The following is a 24935-nucleotide window of genomic DNA, read 5'->3' as shown; positions in this document are numbered from 1 at the left end:
CATTAATCTAAAATCTTATATATTTTAAACATAAAACATTAACTTATAGTCTTATAATGACTAATAACACAAAATATTAAAGTTTACAATACTTAAATTCCACATAAAAATAACCATAATCAATCACTAATAACACAAAATATTAATTATTTATGATAACCGGGCCATCAGACCGAGTTCGGGTGACTCGAGTTATGGCTCGGAACCGACCCGAAATAATGACCGAGTCTATTATTGAGACCCTTACCCAATTCTAAACCTAATGAAATCACACCAAAGTAACCCCTAAAGTGTTTGGAGCCGGGTCGGGCATGTACACCCCGAGTTTTTTACGACAAAAAAAGCATATTTTGCATAGACTTGTTATTTGTACATATTTATTCAGACAAATTAATGGTGATCCCGTAGCTATAGTTCGACCTAAATTTATATATTGATCTATTAGTCATAGCTCGGCTCAATTATATTTGTTGATCCGTTAATTATAACTCGACCTAATTATACCTATAAATCAGAATCCATGTGAAATAATAGAGATAACTTATCTTCAGTTAGAAGAATTTCGACTATAATAGAACTATATGAATACACTCAGGAATAGTTACCACAAAATTAAGCTAACATATCTTCAACAACTCTGCAATACTAAGTCTATTGAGTAACCGCCTATATATAACATAATAACTCTATAAATACAAAATTTTAACTACGTCAAAATATATTGGTCATTCTAAACAATATTATAATTATCTTTTATCCTTATTTAGTTGAGCATTGGATTATCTTTACAAATATTTTTGCTCGTAGTGTTCTAATTAAATCGATGTATAACTCTTCCAACGAAATAACACACTGTTCTAAAAAGTAGTTATAACTTGGCTAGATCTTCACGCATAGAACAAATGGTATTTGGTGTCACTACAAAAAAAAAGGCCTATGGTCACGGTACCATAGCTAGTAAAAAGGGTGGCCATAGATCTGTGGTCACGGTTTTGGACCTATGGTCACGGTTTTTTACCGTGGCCATAGGTCTATGGTCACGGTTTTTTGATCTATGGTCACGGTTTCAATTTTCAAAATCTGACACTTTAGGCCACGTTTTTTTACCGTGACCATAGGTTAATCTATGGTCACGGTTTAGCTTTATCTATGGTCATAGCCTCTATGATCACCCCTCCTTAAAACCGTGACCATAGCCCAACCTATGGTCACCGTTTTCACCGTGGCCATAGACTCTATGATCACCCCACTTAAAACCGTGATCATAATCTATCTATGGTCACGATTTTTCACCATGGCAATATCCTCTATAGCACCTCATATAATGACGTGATTTCAAAGTTTTCAAGATAATAAATGCAGTAAAGTTATTAAAAAACTATTCTATCAATTGTTGGATCCGTCAAAGTATTTATAAGCAAGTGAAGGATCAGTCATCGTATTCAATAATAAATATTCTTATAGCAATAGTAAATAAAACTAAAATCTCAGAAATAACCCGAATTGATGTATTTATAAAGGGGTTAAGGAAACCTTTGCAGCATATTTTTTGGGCAAATTTGCCTCTTGGAAATTCTGAAATAACAATGCTTTTATTCAACTCTTTATTTGTTTCCCCTTTTTCCTGTTCTCTTATGTTGCTTTAGTTAGCTATAATGAAACCTAGGATTCCCCAACAGTAGCGGAAAATTAAACCTTACTAAATGTGAAGGATGCAAAGGTCAAAAGTATATATTTCATTATAGGCATCTAAGCTTAGCTTAGCATATTAGCATTTCTTTCTTCCACTGAGATGACCAATAACGAAACCAAAGCCGTTCGTAAATATTTAATGTTAAGATAACAAAAAAAAATAAAATAAAATAAGAAGCCACCTAGATAAAGATGTCAAAAATATTTTTTTAAGATATTTTTTAAAAATTAAAATTTAACATATATAATCAATTAAATAGTATTATTTTTATTAAAATTAAACTGGACAAATTAGTTTAACAAAAAAAATTAATAAATTAAATTTTTTAACCGGTATAAATTAATATTTTTTATAAAAAATTACTACAATATCCCTATTATAAAACACAACTAAAATATTCCTATCATATATATATATATAAATTTTGAAAAATTTAAATTCTAACCCTATAATAATAGAGAAAAAAATGGCTAGAATTTAAAATTTTAAAATTAATATATATAATAAGAGTATTTTACTAATTTTATATAATAAGAGTATTGTAGTCATTTTTTATAAAAAATAATATTAATTTAGATGAATTCAAAATTTGATTCACTATTTTTCGGTCAAATTAATTTGTCTGACATAATTTTGACAAAAATAACATAATATGTGTTAAATTTTAATTATTAAAAAATATCTTAAAAAAATACATTTTCTGCGTCTTTATAGTAACATCTTCCAAAAAAATATTATTAATATTAAATAAGTTTTAACTAATTTTTTTTAATTAAATATTTTTGCTTATTTAACGCTCCGAAACGGCTAAGGAAGAATTAGTTGAGTCTCCAATTTCATCAACTTGGGACACAAAATGTCAACTTTGGCGACTGCATGTTGTAGTGCGTGTGGAAAACATATATCATTATTGTTATTTGTTCATCTTTGTGGAGTTTAATTTCTGCTAATAGTCAAGTTTAATCATATTAAATATACAATGTCAACAAAGTGATGGCTTAGGTTATTTTAGATCACATCATCATGCTTCTCATTATGGGTAACCTTCTAAAATTTAAGTGCTTCCTTATTATTATTATTATTATTATTATTATTATTATTTCCATCATTTTCAGTGCAATTATTAAATGGGTAGACTCCAAATGAGATATCATCAAATTTATCCAGGTGTTACATCCATAATTAAACATTTGTATTACAATATATCCACGCAAAATTAAATCACAATCACATTTAAAAGTTTTGTTTTCCAGGAATTTTTTACATATATATACCAATAATAATCACACTCCTAATAAATTAGTTTATTTTTATCTAATTTTTTTATGCAACAAAATTTCAAACTCAACCTTTCAGTTGAGGTAACTGTTTGTATAAGTTTAATGTGGAAATTGCATTTATACTTACATTTATCCATGTCATAAGCAATTTCATTCGCAAATTTTCTGCGTTTTGTCGTGCTTCTTGAGAAGAAATCATTGGTTCCATAATCAACAGTAACTGTAGGATGGAGATGAGACAAGTGGGTCCCACATTAGCATGTTACATGAATAATGAAAAAATGAATTTTGGCATGAAAATGGATATGATTTATATGGTGTCTTATTATGACACAAATTAATTTATAATCTCTCATCATGTCTCTATTCATCTTAATGGAACTCGTGTGACTTCAAATTTGGGATATTATCTTTATCTCTAAATAATACAAAATTGGTGAGATAATCTAATTATTATCCCATGATGATGATGGTTGTCTTGTGGGACCCCCTTAATTTCCATAATTCATGTACTAAGTACTAACTAATACTCATAATCGTTGTTTAATTTATGGTTTGCTTTCCGTATTACTTTGAAAAAGCTTGCTCCTATACACAGCGTGCAAGCTTTAACTTCACCAAAACTGGTTATTCTATAAAACCGATGGAAAATAAATAAATAAATAGCACTTTTGTGATATTATTGTAAAGGAAAAGAATCTCACAAAAACATCTAACTATATATATTAATAAATAGAATGAATGTACATGCTCCTTTTTTATTTTTGGCTAATTTCGTTTTTTTAAGGTGAAAATTCAAATGAAATCGACTTCATATGAAGTTGATACTTGAGAATAGAGTCATTAGATTAAAATTTAGTCAAATTAGTCAAATCATCTAACAGTTCTCAGATATTAACTTCACGTGAAGTCAACTACACCTGAGTTTTCACTTTTTTTTAATACCATAATAGTAGGATTAGATATTTAATTTTTCCTTAGCAAATACTTCTTTCGCAAGAGCGCTAATAAACATTCAATACCGTGAGAATCATGCAAATGTGGTCATTAATTAACATATAATATAGTAGTAAAATAATTGAAAATGATTTGTGAGCAATGACTCAGCTAATGAGAAAAAGACATTTTTCAGATTTTCAAAATTGAAGCATTATTTGGAAATTGGATGAGAACATAACATGACATCCCAACCAACACTTTCATTTTCAGCAGCCACTCCACCATGCACACATGTATGGTCATATGTATATATATATATTTGTGTCAATGTGGCAAAAAACTAGATGCTATCAAATTATATTATAATAACAAAAGGCCTATACTCTTGTTTAATGTAATAAATTGTAGATCGATATATCTATCTCTTATATAAAGGTGAAAACTCAACTGAAATCCACTTCACGTGAAGTTGATATTTGAAAGTCGTTCATCTAATAATTTTTAGGTATTAATTTCACGTGAAATCGACAGTTTTTACCATATATAAATAGAGCTCACATCCGCGACGAATTAATCCTTAACCTGTCGAATTAGAGGATACCGTTTAGATAAACAAAAAAAATTACTAAAGTTAAACCAAATATTTTCAAGGATATGAAAAAAGCCGCTATAATTAGAAAAGAAAAAGTATATGGAACTAACTAATAATCAGCCAAGAATGGAATAACATAATTAATTATAATTAGTTTTATTAATTTATAATTTAATTTATTTTTTAAATTATTGTTGACCACGTTCAAAACATGAGGGAAGATACGCTAGTGATAGGAGAGAATCACGGCACATATGCTTTGATCATTCATTAGTTGATTCCATATAATTAATTATGTTTTATTGATGCGTAACACATGAAACATAGAAATCATATCCAAAACCATCCAATTTACAAGAAAAAGAAACATCCATATAGCAACATCCGGTTAAAGTTACCAGTGCCTCTGATTTATCAGTTAGCTGATTCTTGACTTATATAAAGTTGGTTCCTAGCATTATTGATTAGAAAATTAATTAATAGGTGCAATAATTCTACATACTCACTGTATTTTTTGGGGTCAAGCTAAGGGAATCTTCTTTGGGGTCCCATAAAGAAGAAGAAAGAAAAAGGATATAGAAGTAAATGCATCTATGATGTGGTGTGTTTTAGTTAAATTTGACACTTATAAGATATAGTTATGGAACTAACTATCAATTTTAGATAATTAATTGACCCACTATAATATTTCTAACGAGTAACCACCACTTTATAAGCTAAAAATATCTTAGTTTTTGCCCATATTAATTTATTTTTAATAATATAATGGTATTTGTTAAAAGAGTACTAGATGATGGTACATAAGAAATCAGAGGATAAGTTGAAGGAAGTGGCACGGAGATAGTCGTTGTCTTGATTTACAAGTGATCTTGCTGAATATATTTATTAGGCAGAGAAATGGATGATGATAAGGCACTTTTATTTATTTCTTTATTATAATTAATTAATTATAATAAGAGTAGGAACTCAGATGTAGTCGATTTCACGTGAAGTTAATAATTGAGAGTCGTTAAATAATTTAACTGATTTGACTAAATTTTCATCCAACGACCGAAGTGAACTACACGTGAATTTTCACCTTATAATGAGTTGTTTTTTATGGAATAATATTAAATGGTGACAAGGTAAAGAAAGAAAGACATTCAATAAGAAAAGCCAAAAGAAAAAAAGAAGGGGGGTTAACAGTTGTAACTAGTTTTGTCTTGAATTTCATTTTGAGTGTCATCTCATCATAATTCATAATCCCACCTTTTACTTTGTCTGTTTCACAACTGAAACACACACTGATTCTTCTTGTTTCTTCTCTTCTTCTCTTTCAACACACTGGCATCTCTATCTCTAACTGCACTTTGAATTCTGCACTCAAGCTTCATATCTTCTTCATTATTAGGTAACTTTCTTTTTCCTCTGCTGAATTATTTTGAGTATGCTTCTCTGTCTTGACTCTTGACCTTAAAGGGTAATCAAATATCTTTCCTTTTTGTGTTGGTGATGGTGGAAATTTAAGAAATTGAGCTCTGATATGAGTCTAGTAATGAAACTTGCAACTAGCTTCCAAACTTTGCTTATTCTATTTTGAGTGTAAACCTGGTATGATATTATTCTAAGACTATTTCTTATTCTGTTTTATTTTATTTTCACAAACATAACTTCTGTGCTTGCTTGCATCCTGCCTTGAATGAATTCATCTTTTGCTTATCCACCATGGTCAACTGATTGTTCAATTGTTTGGTTAGATCTCAGATTTTGCTTGTGTTGACACTGTTTTCCCTGAAATGTTAGGGTACTGGTATCATGAGCTTAATTAATTGTCTTCTTTTTCTCTCTCTCTTGCATTTTGGCCATTGAAAATTGAAATGTTATCATTGGAGTTGATCAGGATTGTGCCTAACTGATGCATTACCTTTGAAAGAAGCTCTTCAGTTTCAAGCATGACACCTAATTTACATCTTCAACCTGTAGATCATAAAGAAGAAAAGGTTCTCCTTGAGGTGGATTTTCTAAAACTACCATTCCTTGTTGTTAGGCTTTATTTTTAAGGAAACTATTTACTTCATTTACTTACCTTTCAACTTTGTGGCATGTTCAGATAGGGAATTCTGAAAAGCAGCTATGGACATTGATTCATTCTAAAGGCCTATTAAACGCCGAAGCTCAAGACTTGTACCGCAAGGTCCGGTCTAGTTATGAGAGAATACTCTTGAACAATCACACACAGTCAGAACTTCAAGATCTTGAATACTCTTTGTGGAAGCTCCACTATAAGCACATTGATGAATTTCGCAAAATACAAAAGAAAGGTTCCAGTAATGCTGCCGGAAAGAAATCAGGCACATCACAAGATGCTGCTGCAGAGAATCATTTGCAGTCATTTAAGTCATTTCTGTCAGAAGCTATTGAGTTTTACCAAACTTTGATTGTGAAACTCAGAAAACACTATGCAGTGCCAGAAGAGGCTTTGTTTTACAAGAAGGGTTGGACCTCTACTTCTGTTGAACCAGATGTCATGCTGAAATGTCAATATTTATGTCATCGTTGCTTGGTTTGTATGGGTGACCTCTCAAGGTATAAACAACAATGTGAAAACCCTGATAGTCAAAATCATAACTGGTCAGTTGCTGCCACTCACTATTTGGTAGCAACAAGGATTTGGCCAGATAGTGGTAACCCCCAAAATCAGGTAAAGATATGTTTTAAGAATTTAATGCACAAAGAAAAACTTTTTTTACTCAAATTTGTTCCTAAGACAGTAACCTTGTTCATTTGCAGTTGGCTGTACTGGCAACATATATTGGTGATGAATTTCTTGCCATGTATCATAGTATAAGAAGTTTAGCTGTTAAAGAACCATTTCCTGATGCTTGGAACAATCTTATCTTGCTATTTGAAAAGGTAATATGATACTCAGTTTCTTGAGTATACATTTTCTTTTTCCCTATCCATATGCTCCATGCTGCTTCTAAGCTTCTTATGTTGCCATGTTCTCAAGTGTCACTTATGATCTTGCAGAACAGGTCATCACATCTGCAGTATACATCAAGTGAAGTCTGCTTTGACTTTTTAAGACCATTCGGGGGAATCAGTGAAGAGACGAAAGAACAATACAAAGGCGATAGCCCGAATTACAGTAAATTTGAAGGCGAAAGTAATCACTTTGCAGATACAAAGTTATGGTCTCTTATGGTCAGGACCATAAGTTTTCTCTTCATAACATCAAGGTATGTCTTGGAATCAGTTTATTTTGCTCTAGAATTTTCTAGGCATTTTGTTCTGTTTAGGTGCTATGTATGTTTTAATGTCTGTGCATGTGTTAGACAGAAGCAATTCTTCAATAAATGGACATTGAATTACATATTATGCAAGAATTGGACATGCCATATTGAATTGTCAGACAGAAGCAATTCTTCAATAATGCTTTGTACTTATTTCCATATTCTTCTACATGCCTTCTAATCCAACTTTTCTTATCTCCTGAATCAGTTTGGAGGAGTTCCCTGTTGCATTAGCATCTACTGTTGTTGAGTTGGATAAACTGATGGAGCTAGAAGATATTGAACTGAAGAACATGTTGGAGTCGTATCGTCAAATGGATTTAGCCAGAAGAGGTCCTTTCCGTGCCTTGCAAGTAGTTTCTATGCTCATCTTTTCCCTGAAGAATCTACTTGATAAGCTTGAAAAGAATGAATCAGAAGACAAAAATGATAAGCATTTGATGCAGCTGGCTTTAGCCGCTGCATTCAGCTTCATGGGACGTTTCACTGAAAGATGCTTAAAGGCTAGTTCTTTAAATCACTGCCCCTTATTGCCATCTGTTCTTGTTTTTGTGGAGTGGTGTTCAAGCACGCTTGATTCGGCTGAAGCATGTGCTATGGATCAGACAAGTAAAAGAGCTATTTCATATTTTTTTCATGTGTTTGTCCAACTTCTGAATCAACTAAATGTGAATAGAAAGAAAACCAAGAAGCTTCTTGATAATACCCCTCTATGGGAGGATTATGAGTTAAGGGGCTTTGTACCTGTTTCCTCTTCACATTTCTCATTAGATTTCAGTGGTAACTGGGAACACATTGACAATTTTGAAAGTGGAATTGAATTGCGCACTGAGCGTATCAGAGTAGCAGGAATGAAGATTGCAAGAAGATCAAATAATTTGCAAAAGTGGATAACATGTGATGAATCAGGAAACAAGTTTTATGTGGCTAGTTCAGATGAAGATCACAGCAAGAAAGGAACAGAAAAGGTGGAGACCGGCAGCAATGGTACAAGTGCAAAACATCTTAATCAGCAAATCAACAAAGACGCCACGGCTGAACAAGGCAAACTGATAGCAAAGGATAGTTTAAGTAGCTCTGGTAGCAATGGAAAATCCTCTGCAGTGGAAGAAGAGGAGGTTATTCTCTTTAGGCCTCTCACAAGGTACAACTCAGCACCATCATACCCTTCTATCTCAACTGATGAGCAGACATCACCAAAAGACAAGGATGAACAAAACACCTCCTCTGATGATTGTTTGCGCCGTGCTACTTCTCTGCTTATGGCACAAAACCCAGCTCAAAATGATCCATGGGAATTCCATGCTACCCTTTCAAACTTCAGGAGTGACAAATCATTCAAGCAGCAAGAACCTTCAACAAAGGAATCAAATGCATATACTTCTTCTGAAGCTCCAATATCGGCCGGCCCTCCTTCGCTCAGCGCTTGGGTCCTCGATAGAGGAAGCTTCAGCATCAACAGAAATAATGGAACAAATTGTCTTGCACAACACAGGTTGCAACCCATTGATGAAATAGCCACTTCATCCTTGGCTAGTCTTTCCATCAATAACAAAACAGAGAACCCTGTTACTACCATTTTGGCCAATGAATCTTCAAATTTCCATCCCTCTTCTGCCACATATTCTGTTCCAAATCCAATGCCTTCTGCTCCATTGTTGCCTGATAATGCTGCTTGGTTCACCAATCTACAATCTGGTTCTCAAGTATATCCAAGCAACCAATCACCACCACCACCACCAAGTGCCTATCAAGATTTGAGTTCTGCTTATGGACCACCCGGATATGATCCTAGATTTCCAGCTTTTACCAATGGATACACGCCACCCGGAAGAATGACTTCCTCCGAATGGCTTCGTTGGTACCGAGAGAGTTATAAGCCTGAGAAGGCCAACAATTATGTGCAGCCTACTCATATGAATACTCCTGGTCCTGGAAATAATGGAAACTTGCTCTATCATGAGAATTACAGGTTTAATCAGTTTGATAGATGGGGTAATCCTATTCCTTTGCCTTCTAACCAGTACACAAACATGGAACCGCCGGGGCCACCACCGTTGCAGCCAGGTTTTCTCACTTCGTCTGCTTATGGTGCAAGTGAACAGAAGGCAAGTCTCTTCAACAATTTTCAAAGGCCAAGCCCTTATGGTTGTGGTGCTGTGACAGACATGAGAAATGAGCCACAGTCTCTGCTAGAGTACCTGAAGGAGAAGGAGTTGAGACTCCAGAGAGATCCTAACCTCGGAGGACCTACTTTCATGGGAAATCAGAACTCTTTCATCTGAGAAAAAAAAACATATGTTTCACCGTTTTCATAACTTGTATCTTACACTTTAGTTGAGCACATTAGATTGTATATAGATATAGATGTTTCGGTCATTTCCCTCAGTGAGGAATCCCGGTGAAAGTGGATGAAAATCCTGCATTCAAAGCATTTTATGATGTTGGAAATCCAGAGTGATTCATAATCATATATGTTCATAGCTGCACACTATTCTAGAACATGCATGTAAAGTGTGTTATGTAAGAATTCAAGCTACATCATGTGGAAAAGATCCTCACTCAAGAAGTGGTTGTATGATTCGTGAAAATATATATAGTGAGGTTGTGTACAATCATCTATCCATCTAAGAATTGTAGTGAATGCATGCAGTGCTCGAATTTGAGAACGTGTTGAATATAAATAAAATGGTGGAAATTCAGGAAGTCTATAGCTAGAGTCTTAAGATGAAAATTTAGTCAAATCATTTAAATTATTTAACAGTTCTCAACTATCAACTTCACGTGAAGTTGACTGCACTTAAGTTTCACCAAATAAAATTTGATGATAGGATTGATTGATTTATCTAATAAAATAAATGTTTAGTCTAAGTTGATTTTGAGTATTATAAATGATGACAAACATTTCTTTAGATTGAAAGCCCAATATTGTTTAATGTATATTTTATTATGGCAAGCCCATAACTCTTCTCACTGCCAAACAATGAAGCTGGTCTACTCCTTTGGTTATTCATGAAAAAATAAACAAGACTAGCTTATGCCTCAGCAAGTTAAAGAACTAAAGCTCCTCCATGAACCACCGTTCAGCAAATTAAATGGTTATGTATTTGCTAAATGTAATAAAAGGACAGCTGGATCATGCAAGGACAGGTGTGGTTCTGTGAAAGCAAGAAGGACATAAGGACATCTCCACTCTCCCAAGGACATTAGCAAAGCAACATTCGGTTAGTGGGTGAGCAAAACACAAAAGCAGTAGCAGCTGAAAATGGAGCAAAATGAGAAAGGAGAGCATGCCAAGGAAGAAAGAAAAACAAAGGATAGCAGAGGTAGTGGTCGAGCTCCTCGGATAATAGAGGCAGTGGAGCAGGATGAAGAAAGGACTACATGCCAGTAGTGACAGCTCCAACAAGCAGCTGGTACAAGGAAATGGAAGAAGCAAAAATGAAGGCAAGTTGAAGATATATAACAAGCCTCATTCCATCATTTCAATGCAAGAAAAAGAGAGCACACATTCAGAGCACCATCTCAAACATTGAATTGAAATCTTTTTCTTCTACTCAAGCTTAATTTCTGATTTTTTGTTATGACTGTCTTGTGTCATTTTCTGTTTTGAAAAGACTAATATTGAGAGGTTGAAAAGCCAAGAGAGAAAAGGCATGAGTGATGCAGAATAGCCACTGATTTCTGATGTATTGAGTTGGTGAACTAGGATTAGTTTCCCTTCCTAGTTAGGACAGCACTATGGGAAGCTAAGCTTTGGTGAAGGAAGCTTAGGGGTAGATACTAGTTGAATTAGGGAGTAATTCAATAGTATTGGTGTATGAAATCTGTGAATTTTAGTGAAAATTCCACCATTGTTTGTGGTGGAGACTGGACGTAGGATTCATTGCACAAAGAATCCGAACCAAGATACATGCTGGACTTCATCTTCTCTTCCCTACTCTTTACTTATTCTGCACATGAGATAAAATGAAATAATCTCCTGCAACTCGAGCTACTGCTGAAACAGAGTTTGAAAATTTAAGTTTTAAGCCAACTTGATTCAACTCCCCTTCTCAAGTTCAACTAGAACCATCAATTGGTATCACGAGTAAGGTCTCAAGGAGTCAAGCTTCACAACTTGGAGTAAAGATCCATGGCCAACAATATTAGTCCCAACATTGTGGCTTTCACTCTCATTGAAGGACAGTCTAATAATAGACCTCCCTACTTCAATGAGAATCTTCGTGCAGTCAATCAACTACAACATCTGGAAGATCATTCTCAACAGACCAGACGTTCCCACTGAACAAAATGATGATGGAGAGGTTGTGACAAAAGAAGACAACGAGTGGACAGATGAAGAAAAGAAGAAGGTTGAATCAATGCCAAGGCAATCAACCTGATGCATTGTGCAATCAGTTTTGAAGAGTTCAGAAAAGTGTCAAGGTGCAAAACGGATAAAGAAATATGGGACAAATTCAGACTCACTCATGAAGGTACTAAGCAAGTGAGGGAGACCAGAATTGACATGCTGATGAAGGATTATGAAATGTTCAGCATGAAGGAGGATGAGAGCATCGATCAAATGTTCGAAAGGTTTTCAATAATATCAACAATCTGGATGCCATGGGAAGGAACTATTCTGAAGAAACCTTAGTAAGGAAGATCCTGAGAAGTCTTACTAAGAAATGGGAAGTAAAAAGTACAGCCATCTCTGAAAGGAATGATTTGATCAAAATCACCTATGATGAGCTAAGAGGCAAGCTGCTGGCTTGTGAAACCACTCACATGTCTCAAGACAAAGATGACAAAAAGAAAAGTATAGCACTAAAATCAAGAATGACAACCAAAGAAGAAGAATCTGATGACAGTTTCTCAAATGAAGAAATGGTGCTCTTTGCAAGAAAAATGAGAAGACTACTGAGATACAAAAGTAAAGGCAAAGGAAGCTCTTTATCCAAAGACTTCAAGAAAGATCAAGTCAAGTTCACATGCCACCACTGCAAGGAACCCAGTCACTTCAAGTCAGATTGCCCTCAACTTAAGAAAGGCGAAATATCCAAGAAAGACAAAAAGAAGGTGATGATGGTAACATGGGAGGATTTAGAGAATGATAACAGCTCAGAAAGCTCAGATAAAGAAGCTCAACTATGTCTGATGGCAGATCATGATGACGAAGATGAGGTAGATCTCTCTGACTTATCTATTGATGAACTGCACTATATTATCAAAGACATTTCTGCGAACTCTAAAAAACTCTTGGATAAGTATGCAAAATGTAAGAAAGAAAACGAGGCATTGAGGACAGAAAATGATCTTCTTTTAAAAAAGGTTAAGGCTACTGAAACTGGTAATGAAAATTTTTTAAAAGAAGAAAATAGTGCTTTGCGAGCTGAATTAGAGAAATTCAAACTCAAGCATAAAGTTACTACTTCCACTTATTTGATTTCTGAAAACAAAAAGCTGAATGAACGAATTAAAAATTTGAATGAAGACTTAGCAAAGTTTGTTCAAGGTTCTCAAAATCTGAACAAACTGCTTGCTTGTCAAAGGTTTGGGTTTGAAAAATCTGGAGTTGGATTCAAAGAGAAAAATAAAGCTGTTTTCAAACAAAACATTCAAAAATCTGAAGCCTTCTCTTCCAAGCTTTTTAAACCAAAAGGATTCAACAAACCTCAGAAATCAGTGGGCAAGAATCATTGCTACAAGTGCAATAGGAATGGTCATGATCATCCTTAATGTTTCATCTTTCTTAAGTCTTTTGGTAATGATAGTAAATTATATAAAGTTGTTCATGATTTTAATGCTCTTGGGCAACCAAGAAGATTTCACATCAAAGGATCCAAATGGATTTGGATACCTAAGATTAGTTGAAGAACATGCAGGTTTGCCTTACATCCAAGAAGAAAATGGACATGTGGTATCTTGATAGTGGATGTTCAAGGCATATGACCGGAAGGGATACTTTCTTCATTAAACTCAACAAGTATGATGGAGGATTTGTCACTTTTGGAGATAATGGTAAAGGTAAAATAATTGCCATTGGTAAGGTTGGCAAAGATTTTTCTACTTGCATTGATAGTGTCTTTTTAGTTGATGGGTTAAAGCATAATTTATGATGACCAAATTGCATGGGTTAGGAATTTGACTATCAAAATGGAATTGGCGTTGTGAGTATAGTCATAATCCAACAATTTGACCATCAATCAAATATTATCACAATTTAAACCAAATATTAACCGAGAGTATTTAGCTCCCGGGTCGTCTTCCCTATGAGTTGCAATTAAGTGTACATTTATTGGCTATGGAAAAAATGGAGGTTGGATGATTGCAAGAGAAGCAAGAAATGTAAATAATAAGAAAGTAGATGATCACGCATGGAATTAAAAGGAAAGTAAGTGAAGGTAATACAATTGGAAATTAAAAAAGGACTCTTGGCAAGAAGTGGGTAATCTAGGTTTCCTATCCTAGTTGTGGACCACAAACATGGTAATTGTATGGAATCAATCCAAACTAGTCAATCCTCCTTGAGAATTAGTCAAAGAATGTAATTGATCTCAATCCATAAGTCCTAGTCAACTCACTAATTACTTAGTGAAAGACTAGCGTCAATGGAAACCAAACCAATTAACTATCCTCACACAATGCGGAATGGACATCCACAACTCAATTTCACCCAAACACCCAATTTCTCAACCAAGAGTGTGAAAATTAAACATGCAAGAAATAAAAGTCAAAGCATGGAAAATTCGAATGCAAGAAACCTCTTGGCAAGTAATTGAGAGCTAAGGCTACCTATCTTAGCCATTGACCATAAACACATGATGATTATGAAGAGTTAATCCTACTTAGTCAACCTTACATCGAAAATAAGTCAAATAGGCATAGTTAATTCCAATCCCTAAGTCCTATGTCAACACTAATGGGTCACATAGAGTCAATGGAGACCAAATTAACTAACAACTCTAATGTATCAAACAAGAATGGACATCAATGACTCAAAGATCACCAAAGTCATCAATTTCAAGCCAAGAGTAAAGAAAAACTAAGTGAAAACTAAGCCAAGCATTTTATCAAACACTTGGTGTCCATGAAAATAAAATAATATTAAAATGTAATAAAATAAATTCTAAAGTACCAAAAGCAAGAAAATGACAATAATAACTAAAGAAAGCCATAAATGAACATAAAACATAAATTGCATTAATTGAAAGTAAAATTAACAAAGTATTCATAAACATGAAAATTGGCATAAAAGAGAAAATAACAAGAAAAATGGAGAAGATAAAGGTGCAATAACAATAAATGACAAGGAAAGTAAATAAAAATAAGAATTAAAAGTAGAAATTATAAGAAATTAAACTAAATAACCCTAATTCTAGAGAGAGGGGGAGCTTCTCTCTCTAGAAACTAAGAGAAAACATAATAAAAGCTAAACCTAATTGCCCCCCTTTCACATGGAGTGAGGCATTGTCTAATATAGGAAGAATCAGCTTCAGAAGGTCCAAAAATTGGGCTTTGGAGGCCCAGAAATCGCCCCCAACGACTTCTTGTGCGTACGCACAGGATGTCGTGCGTACGCACACATGGTTTTGTGGCTCTTGTGCGTACGCACAGGTGGTTGTGCGCACGCACACTCCAATGTGTGCTTCTCCTTTATTTTTTCTTCATGTTTTCTCCCTTTGTACATGCTTCCTTCCACTTTTAGCTATCCATTCTTGCCTCCAAGGCCTGAAATTACTCAGAAAACATGTCATGGCATCAAATGGAATAAAAGTGGAATTAAATTGCTCAATTTAAGCACAAAAACGCATGTTTTCACATTTAGGTTCAATTTAGGGATCAAATACAAAAGTATGCTATTTGGGTGAATAAGTGTGAGTTTATGTGATGAAATCTATAGAACCTATGCACAATTACTCAAGAGGGGGGGTGAATTGAGTAATGCAACAACAATTTATCTTTTTGCGAATTTTAAGGACAATATATAAAAGTGTTATTGTACTAGTATTTTTCCAAGAGCTTAACTCAATTGCTAAGCATTTATAAGGAGCTTTTACTTTCCAATAGACACTGATTCAAATAAATTGATCAAGATTTTCACCAATCGGACTTAAGCCACTCCTTAAGTACTTACGAAGCTACTTTTCGATCACAATTTATTTGCTCAAAAGTAAAGAGACAATATTATTAAAGAGATGAGTTTAGAGAGAATCAAACGCTATTTAGAGTGGTTCGGCACAATCTTTGTCCTACGTCCACTTTCTTTCTCAATCGCAATTGAGAAGTTCCACTATTGCCAAGCTTCAAGGTGCTCGCGCAAAACCTTTTACAATCTGAGTCCTTAGTTTCTAACACCTCACGATATATGATCACCACTCGTATACTAACCCACTCCACTTAGAGATACCTTCTCTAAGATTTGCCTTGAGTACTTAGTATACCTCTTTGGTATCCTCACCGACTATAGTGTTTATAACTCTTGACTCAACCTTGGAGATCACACTCCAATTCACAAGGTGTACAAGAAAAACAATTCTCAAAGAATTGTTGAGATAAGTGAGTGCTCTCTAGAAGTGTGTGATACAATTTTGCACTATTGAACCAATTTATGTTTCTCTCTCAAAATGTGTATTAAATCACTTGAAAAATGTGTAGAATGTAAGAATATGAATGAGGTAATTTTCTTAATCAAAAACTTATGAAATAAGGCTTCAATCCATCCATTTATAGATTTCCCAAACCTTAGAAACGTTGGGGAATTAATGGGATGGAGCATTTATGTCAAACTAGCCGTTTTTTGTGTTTTTGAATTATTTGCATCGATGCATAACACTTTGCATCGATGCAAATATGCATTTGATGCTGAAATTTGAATTTTCAGCTAGGTTGCATCGATGCAAGCATCTTTGCATCGATGCAACAAGTCGTTGCATGCTTTGCATCGATGCAAGATAAGTGTGCATCGATGCAACCTCAAAGAACGGTTTAAAAACACTTTAAAATGCTTAGGATTGATCTCAAACTTGTTGGAGTCAATTCCTATGCTTTTGTACCTTGCATCGATGCAAACCTCAAAGAACGGTTTTAAAAACACTTTAAAATGCTTAGGATTGATCTCAAACTTGTTGGAGTCAATTCCTATGCTTTTGTACCTTTGAAAACAAGTTTTTAAACCTTTTGGCTAGCATTGAATCATCAAAACATTTTGTGAGTGTGTGTTGAGAGATTTAACATTTGGTTCTTAACAAGAAGTTACCTAAGTCCTAAGACTCTATACATGTCTTCAAAGTTGTGGACTTGAGTTTCTTGTTGTTGTTGTGTTTGCTTTCAACTCTTCATTTGTTCATTTAGATGTTTGTTGATTTGTCCTTTCATGTCGTTTGTTGGTTGTCATTCATCAAAACCTACGAATACAAACTTCGCATACAAGCAACATGATTTACATTTTCCCCCTTTTGATAATGACAAACCAATTTGAGGATATGTATTTATAAATGATTTTGAAAGTAACAATAATGCACTTTGTTTTATAGAAAGCTTTGGAGAAGACTTCACAAAAAACATTTTGCAGGAGTTCCCCTAAATATGTGCATTTGTTCTTTTAAAGGGCGTTTATCAAAGAAAACGATTAGATATCAAAGTTTTTGCTTAGCGGAAGTCTTTTTGAAATCATTGTTTTGCAAACTTATTTCTTCTTTTCAAATCCTCAAACTTCTCTTCCTTTTTCAAATGTTCAAAACTTCAAATATCCTCAAACTTTTCTTCCCCCTTTTGACATTATCAAAAGAAGGGAGTTTAAAATGTGTCATAGAAGCATGCATAAAACAATGAATTTTTTTTTTTTAAGTTTAATTTCTCTATTAATCTCAAGGATGAGATATTCCCCCTTTCAAAAAGAATTTGATTTCTTTTTATATATAAAGCATGCATAATTCCCCCTAAAATATATCAAGACATGCATATTAACTTAAAATAGGGTACCAAGCCTATTTGAGTTATTCACCAAACAGCATACAAGCATTAATCATTAAACAAATTATGAAGGAAATATCAAAGTATTTAAACCATAATAGAAATCCTTAACTTACTAGGAGTTAGTTTAACAATTCATATAATCAAATAAGCATAAAGTAATGAAAAGTGACTTTGCTCAAAAATGGGGTTTGTTGCTCAAAATGCCAAATTCACTTGTTTTTGTGTAATTTGGTCGTGTTTGCATCGATGCAATGGTCTTTGCATCGATGCACATGGCACGTCTTGTGCTTTGCATCGATGCAAAGCTTGGTTGCATCGATGCAGCATGCATCATTTTGCCCAAAATCACCAAATTTCATCCTTTGGTGGTTCTTTCTTCAATCCTTTGAGTTCCAACATGTATATACTCACTTTAAACCATATAAGCTTCAATTTGTTGATCCTCCATTGTTTATAATCTTCAAATTCTCATCTACCTCAAGATTAATCACTCATTCATCAGCTCATAAACTTTTCCAACGCCGATTACTTTGCCGGTGTTGTCTCCATAGATCACGTTTCCTCCGTTTGTAGGCTCATTGCGGTGAACTTGATTCCGCCGGTCATGTGTTTGGAGCATCCACTATCAACATACCAATTTGTATCCTTAGCTCCAACACGTACCTACAAAATAATTAAAATTTGGTTTTAGGTACCCAAGTGAATTTGGGTCCTTGATGGTTAGTATGAGCATAATGCCCATAAGGTGCCCATCTCGTATCTTGACTACGAAAGTTATATGTTTAATTCTAGTAAAGCATACGGGTGCTATGACCTACTTTATTACAATAATGACATATGACATTTGGATTATGCATCCTATGCATGTTTCTAAATGGTTGCCTAGGTTGTTTCCTAAATGCAACATCTTTGATCTATATACATTGTGATTATAATTTCTAAATGAAGCATGTTGAGGAGGATGTTTAAAGGCTTCATTCCTTTTAGGCATGCTTACCTTTGGGCTTGCGGTTGCCTAATAGGAGTTTAGCATTTTTAAATTTTCCTTTTTCAAAACCCAAGCCTTCCTTATTAAAATGCTTTTGGTTTTTCAACATTATCTAAGTTCTTTGAAGATTCATTGAACTTAGCTAAAGTGTTCTTAAGATTTGTAATTTCATTTTCATGCATTTTACAAGATTTGTATGGATCACTACTTGTGCTACACTTATCTTTTCCAAGATTGATATTCTCGTTTTTCAACATCTCATTTTGTTTTAAAAGTTCCATATTCTTTTCTTTAGGAGAGAATAATCTTGGGTAAGTTTTGTGTACACCTCAAGTAAGGCATCATATTCATCTTGTAAATTAAAAGAAGTGGGGTTGTCATCACTAACCTTTTCTTCGCTTGCCATTAAGCAAAGATTTGCAACCTCGTTGTCATCGGAGTCGGTTCATCCTCGTTCTCCCATGATATGTATGCTTTCTCCTTCTTCTTAAATTTCTTGTTTTGTCCTCTTTTTGAAGTTTTGGACAATTGGGTTTGATGTGTCCAACTTCTCCACACTCATAGCATTTTGGTACCTTTGTTTTGCTCTTGAAGTTTTTCTTCATTGCAAACTTATTGAATCTTTTTAATAAGAGTACAAATTCTTCATCTCCTTCTTCTTCATTATCATCACTCTCTTCTTGCAGTGATGTTGTTTTAAGGGCGAGACTTTTCTTCTTGCTTTCTTCACCTTTTTGTCTATTTAGCATAGTCATTTCATAGGTGAGAAGATTTCCTCGCAGTGATCAAATGTAAGTTGATCATAGAGCCTTCCTTCCACAATGGCGTTCACTTTGGAGTTCCATTTTGGTGTAAGGCTTGTAAGCACCTTGGTTACAATTGTTTATCATTGTATTTTGTGCCAAGCATTCTTAGATTGTTGAAGATCTTGGAGAGTCTTTCAAGAGCTTCTTCAATGCTCTCTTCATCTTTCATTTTAAAATTTTCCCATTCATGAACCAACATAAATACCTTTGATTCTTTAACGTGGTCGGTTCCTTCGTAAGTGATTTGGAGTTTATCCCAAATCTCTTTAGCGGTTTCACATGTAGAGATCTTCATATAATCATGCTCGTTAAGTGCACAATGAATGAAGTTGATGGTTTATCATTCATTGCCACTTTCTTCCAATCATCGTCACTATTCATCTTCTCCTTCGGAACTTGCTTTAAGACGGAGACTCCTTCTTCTTTAGCGCTTGTTGTCTTTGTTGGAATGTGATTTCCATTCTCAATTACTTTCCAAATTCTCACATCTTGAGAACGGATCCAAATTCTCATCTTATTTTTCCAATAAGAGTAATTTGTTCCGCTAAAAGAGGAGGTCTAGCGGTTGAGTTACCTTCGCTAGTGTTGTTGTTGTTAAAGCCTGTGCTTGCCATGATCTTTTCCCTTAAACGGTTAAGTCTTTCAAAGGGTTAAGCTCTGATACCACTTGTAGAACCTATGCACAATTACTCAAGAGGGGGGTGAATTGAGTAATGCAACAACAATTTATCTTTTTGCGAATTTTAAGGACAATATATAAAGTGTTATTGTACTAGTTTTTCCAAGAGCTTAACTCAATTGCTAAGCATTTATAAGGAGCTTTTACTTTCCAATAGACACTGATTCAAATAATTGATCAAGATTTTCACCAATCGGACTTAAGCCACTCCTTAAGTACTTACGAAGCTACTTTTCGATCACAATTTATTTGCTCAAAAGTAAAGAGACAATATTATTAAAGAGATGAGTTTAGAGAGAATCAAACGCTATTTAGAGTGGTTCGGCACAATCTTTGTCCTACGTCCACTTTTCTCAATCGCAATTGAGAAGTTCCACTATTGCCAAGCTTCAAGGTGCTCGCGCAAAACCTTTTACAATCTGAGTCCTTAGTTTCTAACACTCACGATATATGATCACCACTCGTATACTAACCCACTCCACTTAGAGATACCTTCTCTAAGATTTGCCTTGAGTACTTAGTATACCTCTTTGGTATCCTCACCGACTATAGTGTTTATAACTCTTGACTCAACCTTGGAGATCACACTCCAATTCACAAGGTGTACAAGAAAAACAATTCTCAAAGAATTGTTGAGATAAAGTGAGTGCTCTCTAGAAGAGTGTGTGATTACAATTTTTGCACTATTGAACCAATTTATGTTTCTCTCTCAAAATGTGTATTAAATCACTTGAAAAATGTGTAGAATGTAAGAATATGAATGAGGTAATTTTCTTAATCAAAAACTTATGAAATAAGGCTTCAATCCATCCATTTATAGATTTCCCAAACCTTAAAACGTTGGGGAATTAATGGGATGGAGCATTTATGTCAAACTAGCCGTTTTTTTGTGTTTTGAATTATTTGCATCGATGCATAACACTTTGCATCGATGCAAATATGCATTTGATGCTGAATTTGAATTTTCAGTAGGTTGCATCGATGCAAGCATCTTTGCATCGATGCAACAAGTCGTTGCATGCTTTGCATCGATGCAAGATAAGTGTGCATCGATGCAAACCTCAAAGAACGGTTTAAAAACACTTTAAAATGCTTAGGATTGATCTCAAACTTGTTGGAGTCAATTCCTATGCTTTTGTACCTTTGAAAACAAGTTTTTAAAACCTTTTGGCTAGCATTGAATCATCAAACATTTGTGAGTGTGTGTTGAGAGATTTAACATTTGGTTCTTAACAAGAAGTTACCTAAGTCCTAAGACTCTATACATGTCTTCAAAAGTTGTGGACTTGAGTTTCTTGTTGTTGTTGTGTTTGCTTTCAACTCTTCATGTTTGTTCATTTAAGATGTTTGTTGATTTGTCCTTTCATGTCGTTTGTTGGTTTGTCATTCATCAAAACCTACGAATACAAACTTCGCATACAAGCAACATGATTTACAAAATCCACTCAAATCAATCCAAAATATATCGTCAAATATGGACTCATCAATAATCTATTGAGCATAAGTCAATTGTGTGACCTTGGATATGTTGTAACCTTTAGAAAATCTGATTGTAGAGTCATTAATGAGAAAACAAGGGTTATTTTGTTTGTTGCCAAAAGAAGTGACAATGTTTATGGTCTTACACTAGATGATCTCAAAATTCAAAATGTAACTTGTTTCTCTTTAATGAAATCTGAAAAATGGATGTGGCATAAGAGATTAGGACATGCTAGCATGTTCCAAATCTCTAAGCTTGTAAAGAGAGGCTTAGTAAGAGATCTTCCTAATATAAAATTCGATAAGGACATCATTTGTGATGCTTGTCAAATGGGTAAACAAATAAAAACCTCTTTCAAATCCAAGGAAGACGTCTCAACTAAGAAACCATTAGAGTTGTTGCATCTTGATCTGTTTGGACCAACTAGGACTCAAAGTCTTGGAGAAAAAAGTTATGGCATGGTAATTGTGGATGACTATACTAGGTTTGGTTGGGTGCTCTTTCTTGCTCATAAACATGAGGCTTTTTCTATTTTTGAGAAATTTAGTAAAAAGATTCAAAATGAAAAAGGTTTAAAAATTGTTTCAATTAGAAGTGATCATGGTAAAGAATTTGAAAATCAATACTTTGAATCTTTTTGTGATGAACAAGGCATATCACATAACTTCTCTTGTCCAAGAACACCTCAACAAAATGGTGTTGTAGAAAGAAGAAATAGAAATTTACAAGAAATGGCTAGAGCTATGTTATGTGAATATGAAATTCCCAAGTTCTTATGGGCTGAAGCTGTAAATACAGCTTGCTATGTTTTAAATAGAACCATCATTAGGAAGTTTTTGAAGAAAACCCATATGAACTTTGGAAAGGGCATCCTCCCAATCTTAGTTATTTTCACGTGTTTGGCTGCGAGTGTTTTATACTGAATATCAAAGAAAACTTAGGAAAATTTGATCCTAAAACACATGAAGGCATTTTTCTAGGTTATTCCACTCATAGCAAGGCATGTAGAGTGTATAACAAGAACTCCAAAACTGTTGAGGAAACCATGCATGTCACTTTCTATGAGTCTAACTCTGTTCCTAGTGTTTGCATTGATGATAGTCCAGGTTTTGAAGCTGAATTGTCAAAGAATGCTGATTCAAGTTCTCATGAAGCTGCACCTGTTAGCAGCGAAAATCCCAATTCTGTAGGAAACAATTTAGAATTATCTCCTGTTGCAGCAGAAAACACTGATGCAGAGGCCATTGTTTATCAAGAGGAACCTGAATCCTCAACCCAAACTAGACGGTTCAGGGAATGGAAGTTTTTGAAAAACTATCCTGAAAAATTCATAATTGGTGATCCCTCCAAAGGAATATCAACTAGATCATCTTTGAAAAGAGTTAAAACCAACAACTTAGCTCTCATATCAAAGATTGAACCTCAAAATATCCAAGAAGCTCTTGCTGATCCATCTTGGGTATTAGCTATGGAGGAGAAATTGCAGCAGTTTGAGAAAAATCAGGTAGCTCGAATGGAAGCCATCAGATTGCTCCTTGCTTATGCAGCTCATTGTGGCTTCAAGCTATTCCAAATGGACATTTTGCTAAGCTTATGACAAATGAATTTGATATGAGCATGGTGGGAGAGCTCAATTTCTTTCTAGGCTTGCAAATAAAGCAAACTGCAGAAGACATATTCATTCATCAAGAAAAATATGCAAAGAAACTTGTCAAGAAATTTGGGTTAGAATGTGCCAAGCCAATGGGAACCCCCATGCATCCAAATATCAAGCTTGACAAAGATGAACATGCTAGAGATGTTGATGAGACACGCTATAGAGGGATGATTGGCTCTTTGGTGTATCTAACCTCCTCAAGGCCTGATATCATCCAAAGTGTTGGAGTGTGCTCAAGATTTCAATCAAAGCCTAAGGAATCCCATCTCTCAGCTGTCAAGAGGATCATCCACAGATGTGTATTATGTATTTCACATAACAAATTCAAAAAATATATTTTGTTTACTTTGAATTAAAGTTTTCATAATCGATTCATTTATTTAAAATTTTCAGAATTAAATAGCTATTTTAGTTACATAATCACAAATTTTTTTTATGATTTTATTAAATTTTTTTTGTATTTTTCGATATGTGCTTGGTACCACTGATTATGGTTTATGGTTTCCTAAGCTTGATTCCTTTCAATTAGTGGGTTTTTGTGATGCAGCTTTTGTTGGGGACAAAATTGATAGAAGAAGCACTAGTGGCATGTGTTACTTTCTTGGGAAATCACTCATAGTTTGGTCAAGCAAGAAGCAAGCTATAGTTGCACTTTCAACAGCCGAAGCTGAGTATATTGCAGCCTCCTCTTGTTGTTCTCAATTATTATGGCTAAAAACTCAATTAGCTTACTATAAGGTGAGTGTTTCTAATATTCCATTGTTTTGTGACAACATGAGTGCTATAAATATTTCCAAAAACTCTATTTTACACTCAAGAACAAAGCACATTGAAGTTCGATTTCATTCTATAAGAGAACATGTGCAAAATGGAAACTTAGGCTCCGTTTGGTTTGTGTATGTACTAAGACATAGACACTTGAGACATAGACATTAAATATTTATGTTTATGTATGATGTTTGGATGGAATGAACATGACTAGAGTGTAGTGTCTAATATTATGTTTGGTTAATAAAACACAAGAACACTACATAATTAGAATGACTATTTTGCCCTCATAATTCAAAGTAAAAAATCAATAATTAAAAAAAAACCAGAGAGGCAGAGCCCCAAATTGATTCCAGGGTTTCTTGTTTGTCCCTCTAACCTCAAGCCCCCGGAAATCTCCCTCTTGTGCGATCTCCTTCTTCCCGGTGCTCTTCCCTCGTGTGCGATCCCCTTCTTCGCGGTGATCTTCTTCTTCTTCTTCTTCTTCTTCTTCTTCTTCTTCTTCTTCTTCTTCTTAATTGTTGTTCTTAGTTGTTGCGAGTGTGTTTGATAGGTTCGGTTTACGAGAGGGAAAGAGGAAGGCGGCGCATTGATGAAAAGCCCATGCGTTGAATTAGCGTCGAAGAAGAAGCCGTCTCTTCTTCTCCTCCGTGTTTGGCAGGTATCTATCATACCCATTCATAATATTTACAGCTTATACTGTATTTTTAAGAGTTAGGAGTTTGCAATTTAGGGTTTAAGGTTTACCGCATTTTGGGAATACGGTGCTTGAAATATCTACCTGCTGCAATTTTGGGAATACGGTGGTTAAAATAGTAGTA

The 24935-nt window shown here is 34.4% G+C and overlaps 1 protein-coding gene across 2 annotated transcripts; it reads left to right on the top strand.

Moving 5' to 3' along the window:
• Positions 1-5688: 5688 nt before the first annotated feature.
• On the top strand, positions 5689-10477 carry LOC130955521 (nonsense-mediated mRNA decay factor SMG7-like). 2 transcript variants are annotated; one of them, XM_057882398.1, is made up of 6 exons: positions 5689-5894; positions 6384-6495; positions 6594-7184; positions 7274-7396; positions 7514-7722; positions 7985-10477. In XM_057882398.1, exons 2-6 carry the CDS (start codon positions 6436-6438, stop codon positions 10059-10061), a joined length of 3060 nt encoding a protein of 1019 aa, XP_057738381.1. In that variant the 5' UTR covers positions 5689-5894; positions 6384-6435; the 3' UTR covers positions 10062-10477. The 2 variants fall into 2 exon arrangements, with proteins under 2 accessions (XP_057738381.1, XP_057738382.1); XM_057882399.1 differs by having other exon boundaries at positions 6376-6495.
• Positions 10478-24935: the final 14458 nt, after the last annotated feature.

The sequence above is a fragment of the Arachis stenosperma genome, chromosome 10 (assembly GCF_014773155.1).
Source record: "Arachis stenosperma cultivar V10309 chromosome 10, arast.V10309.gnm1.PFL2, whole genome shotgun sequence".
NCBI lineage: Eukaryota > Viridiplantae > Streptophyta > Magnoliopsida > Fabales > Fabaceae > Arachis > Arachis stenosperma.
The sequence above is the reverse complement of the archived record's forward strand: the minus strand, read 5'-3'. Positions and strand labels throughout refer to the sequence as shown.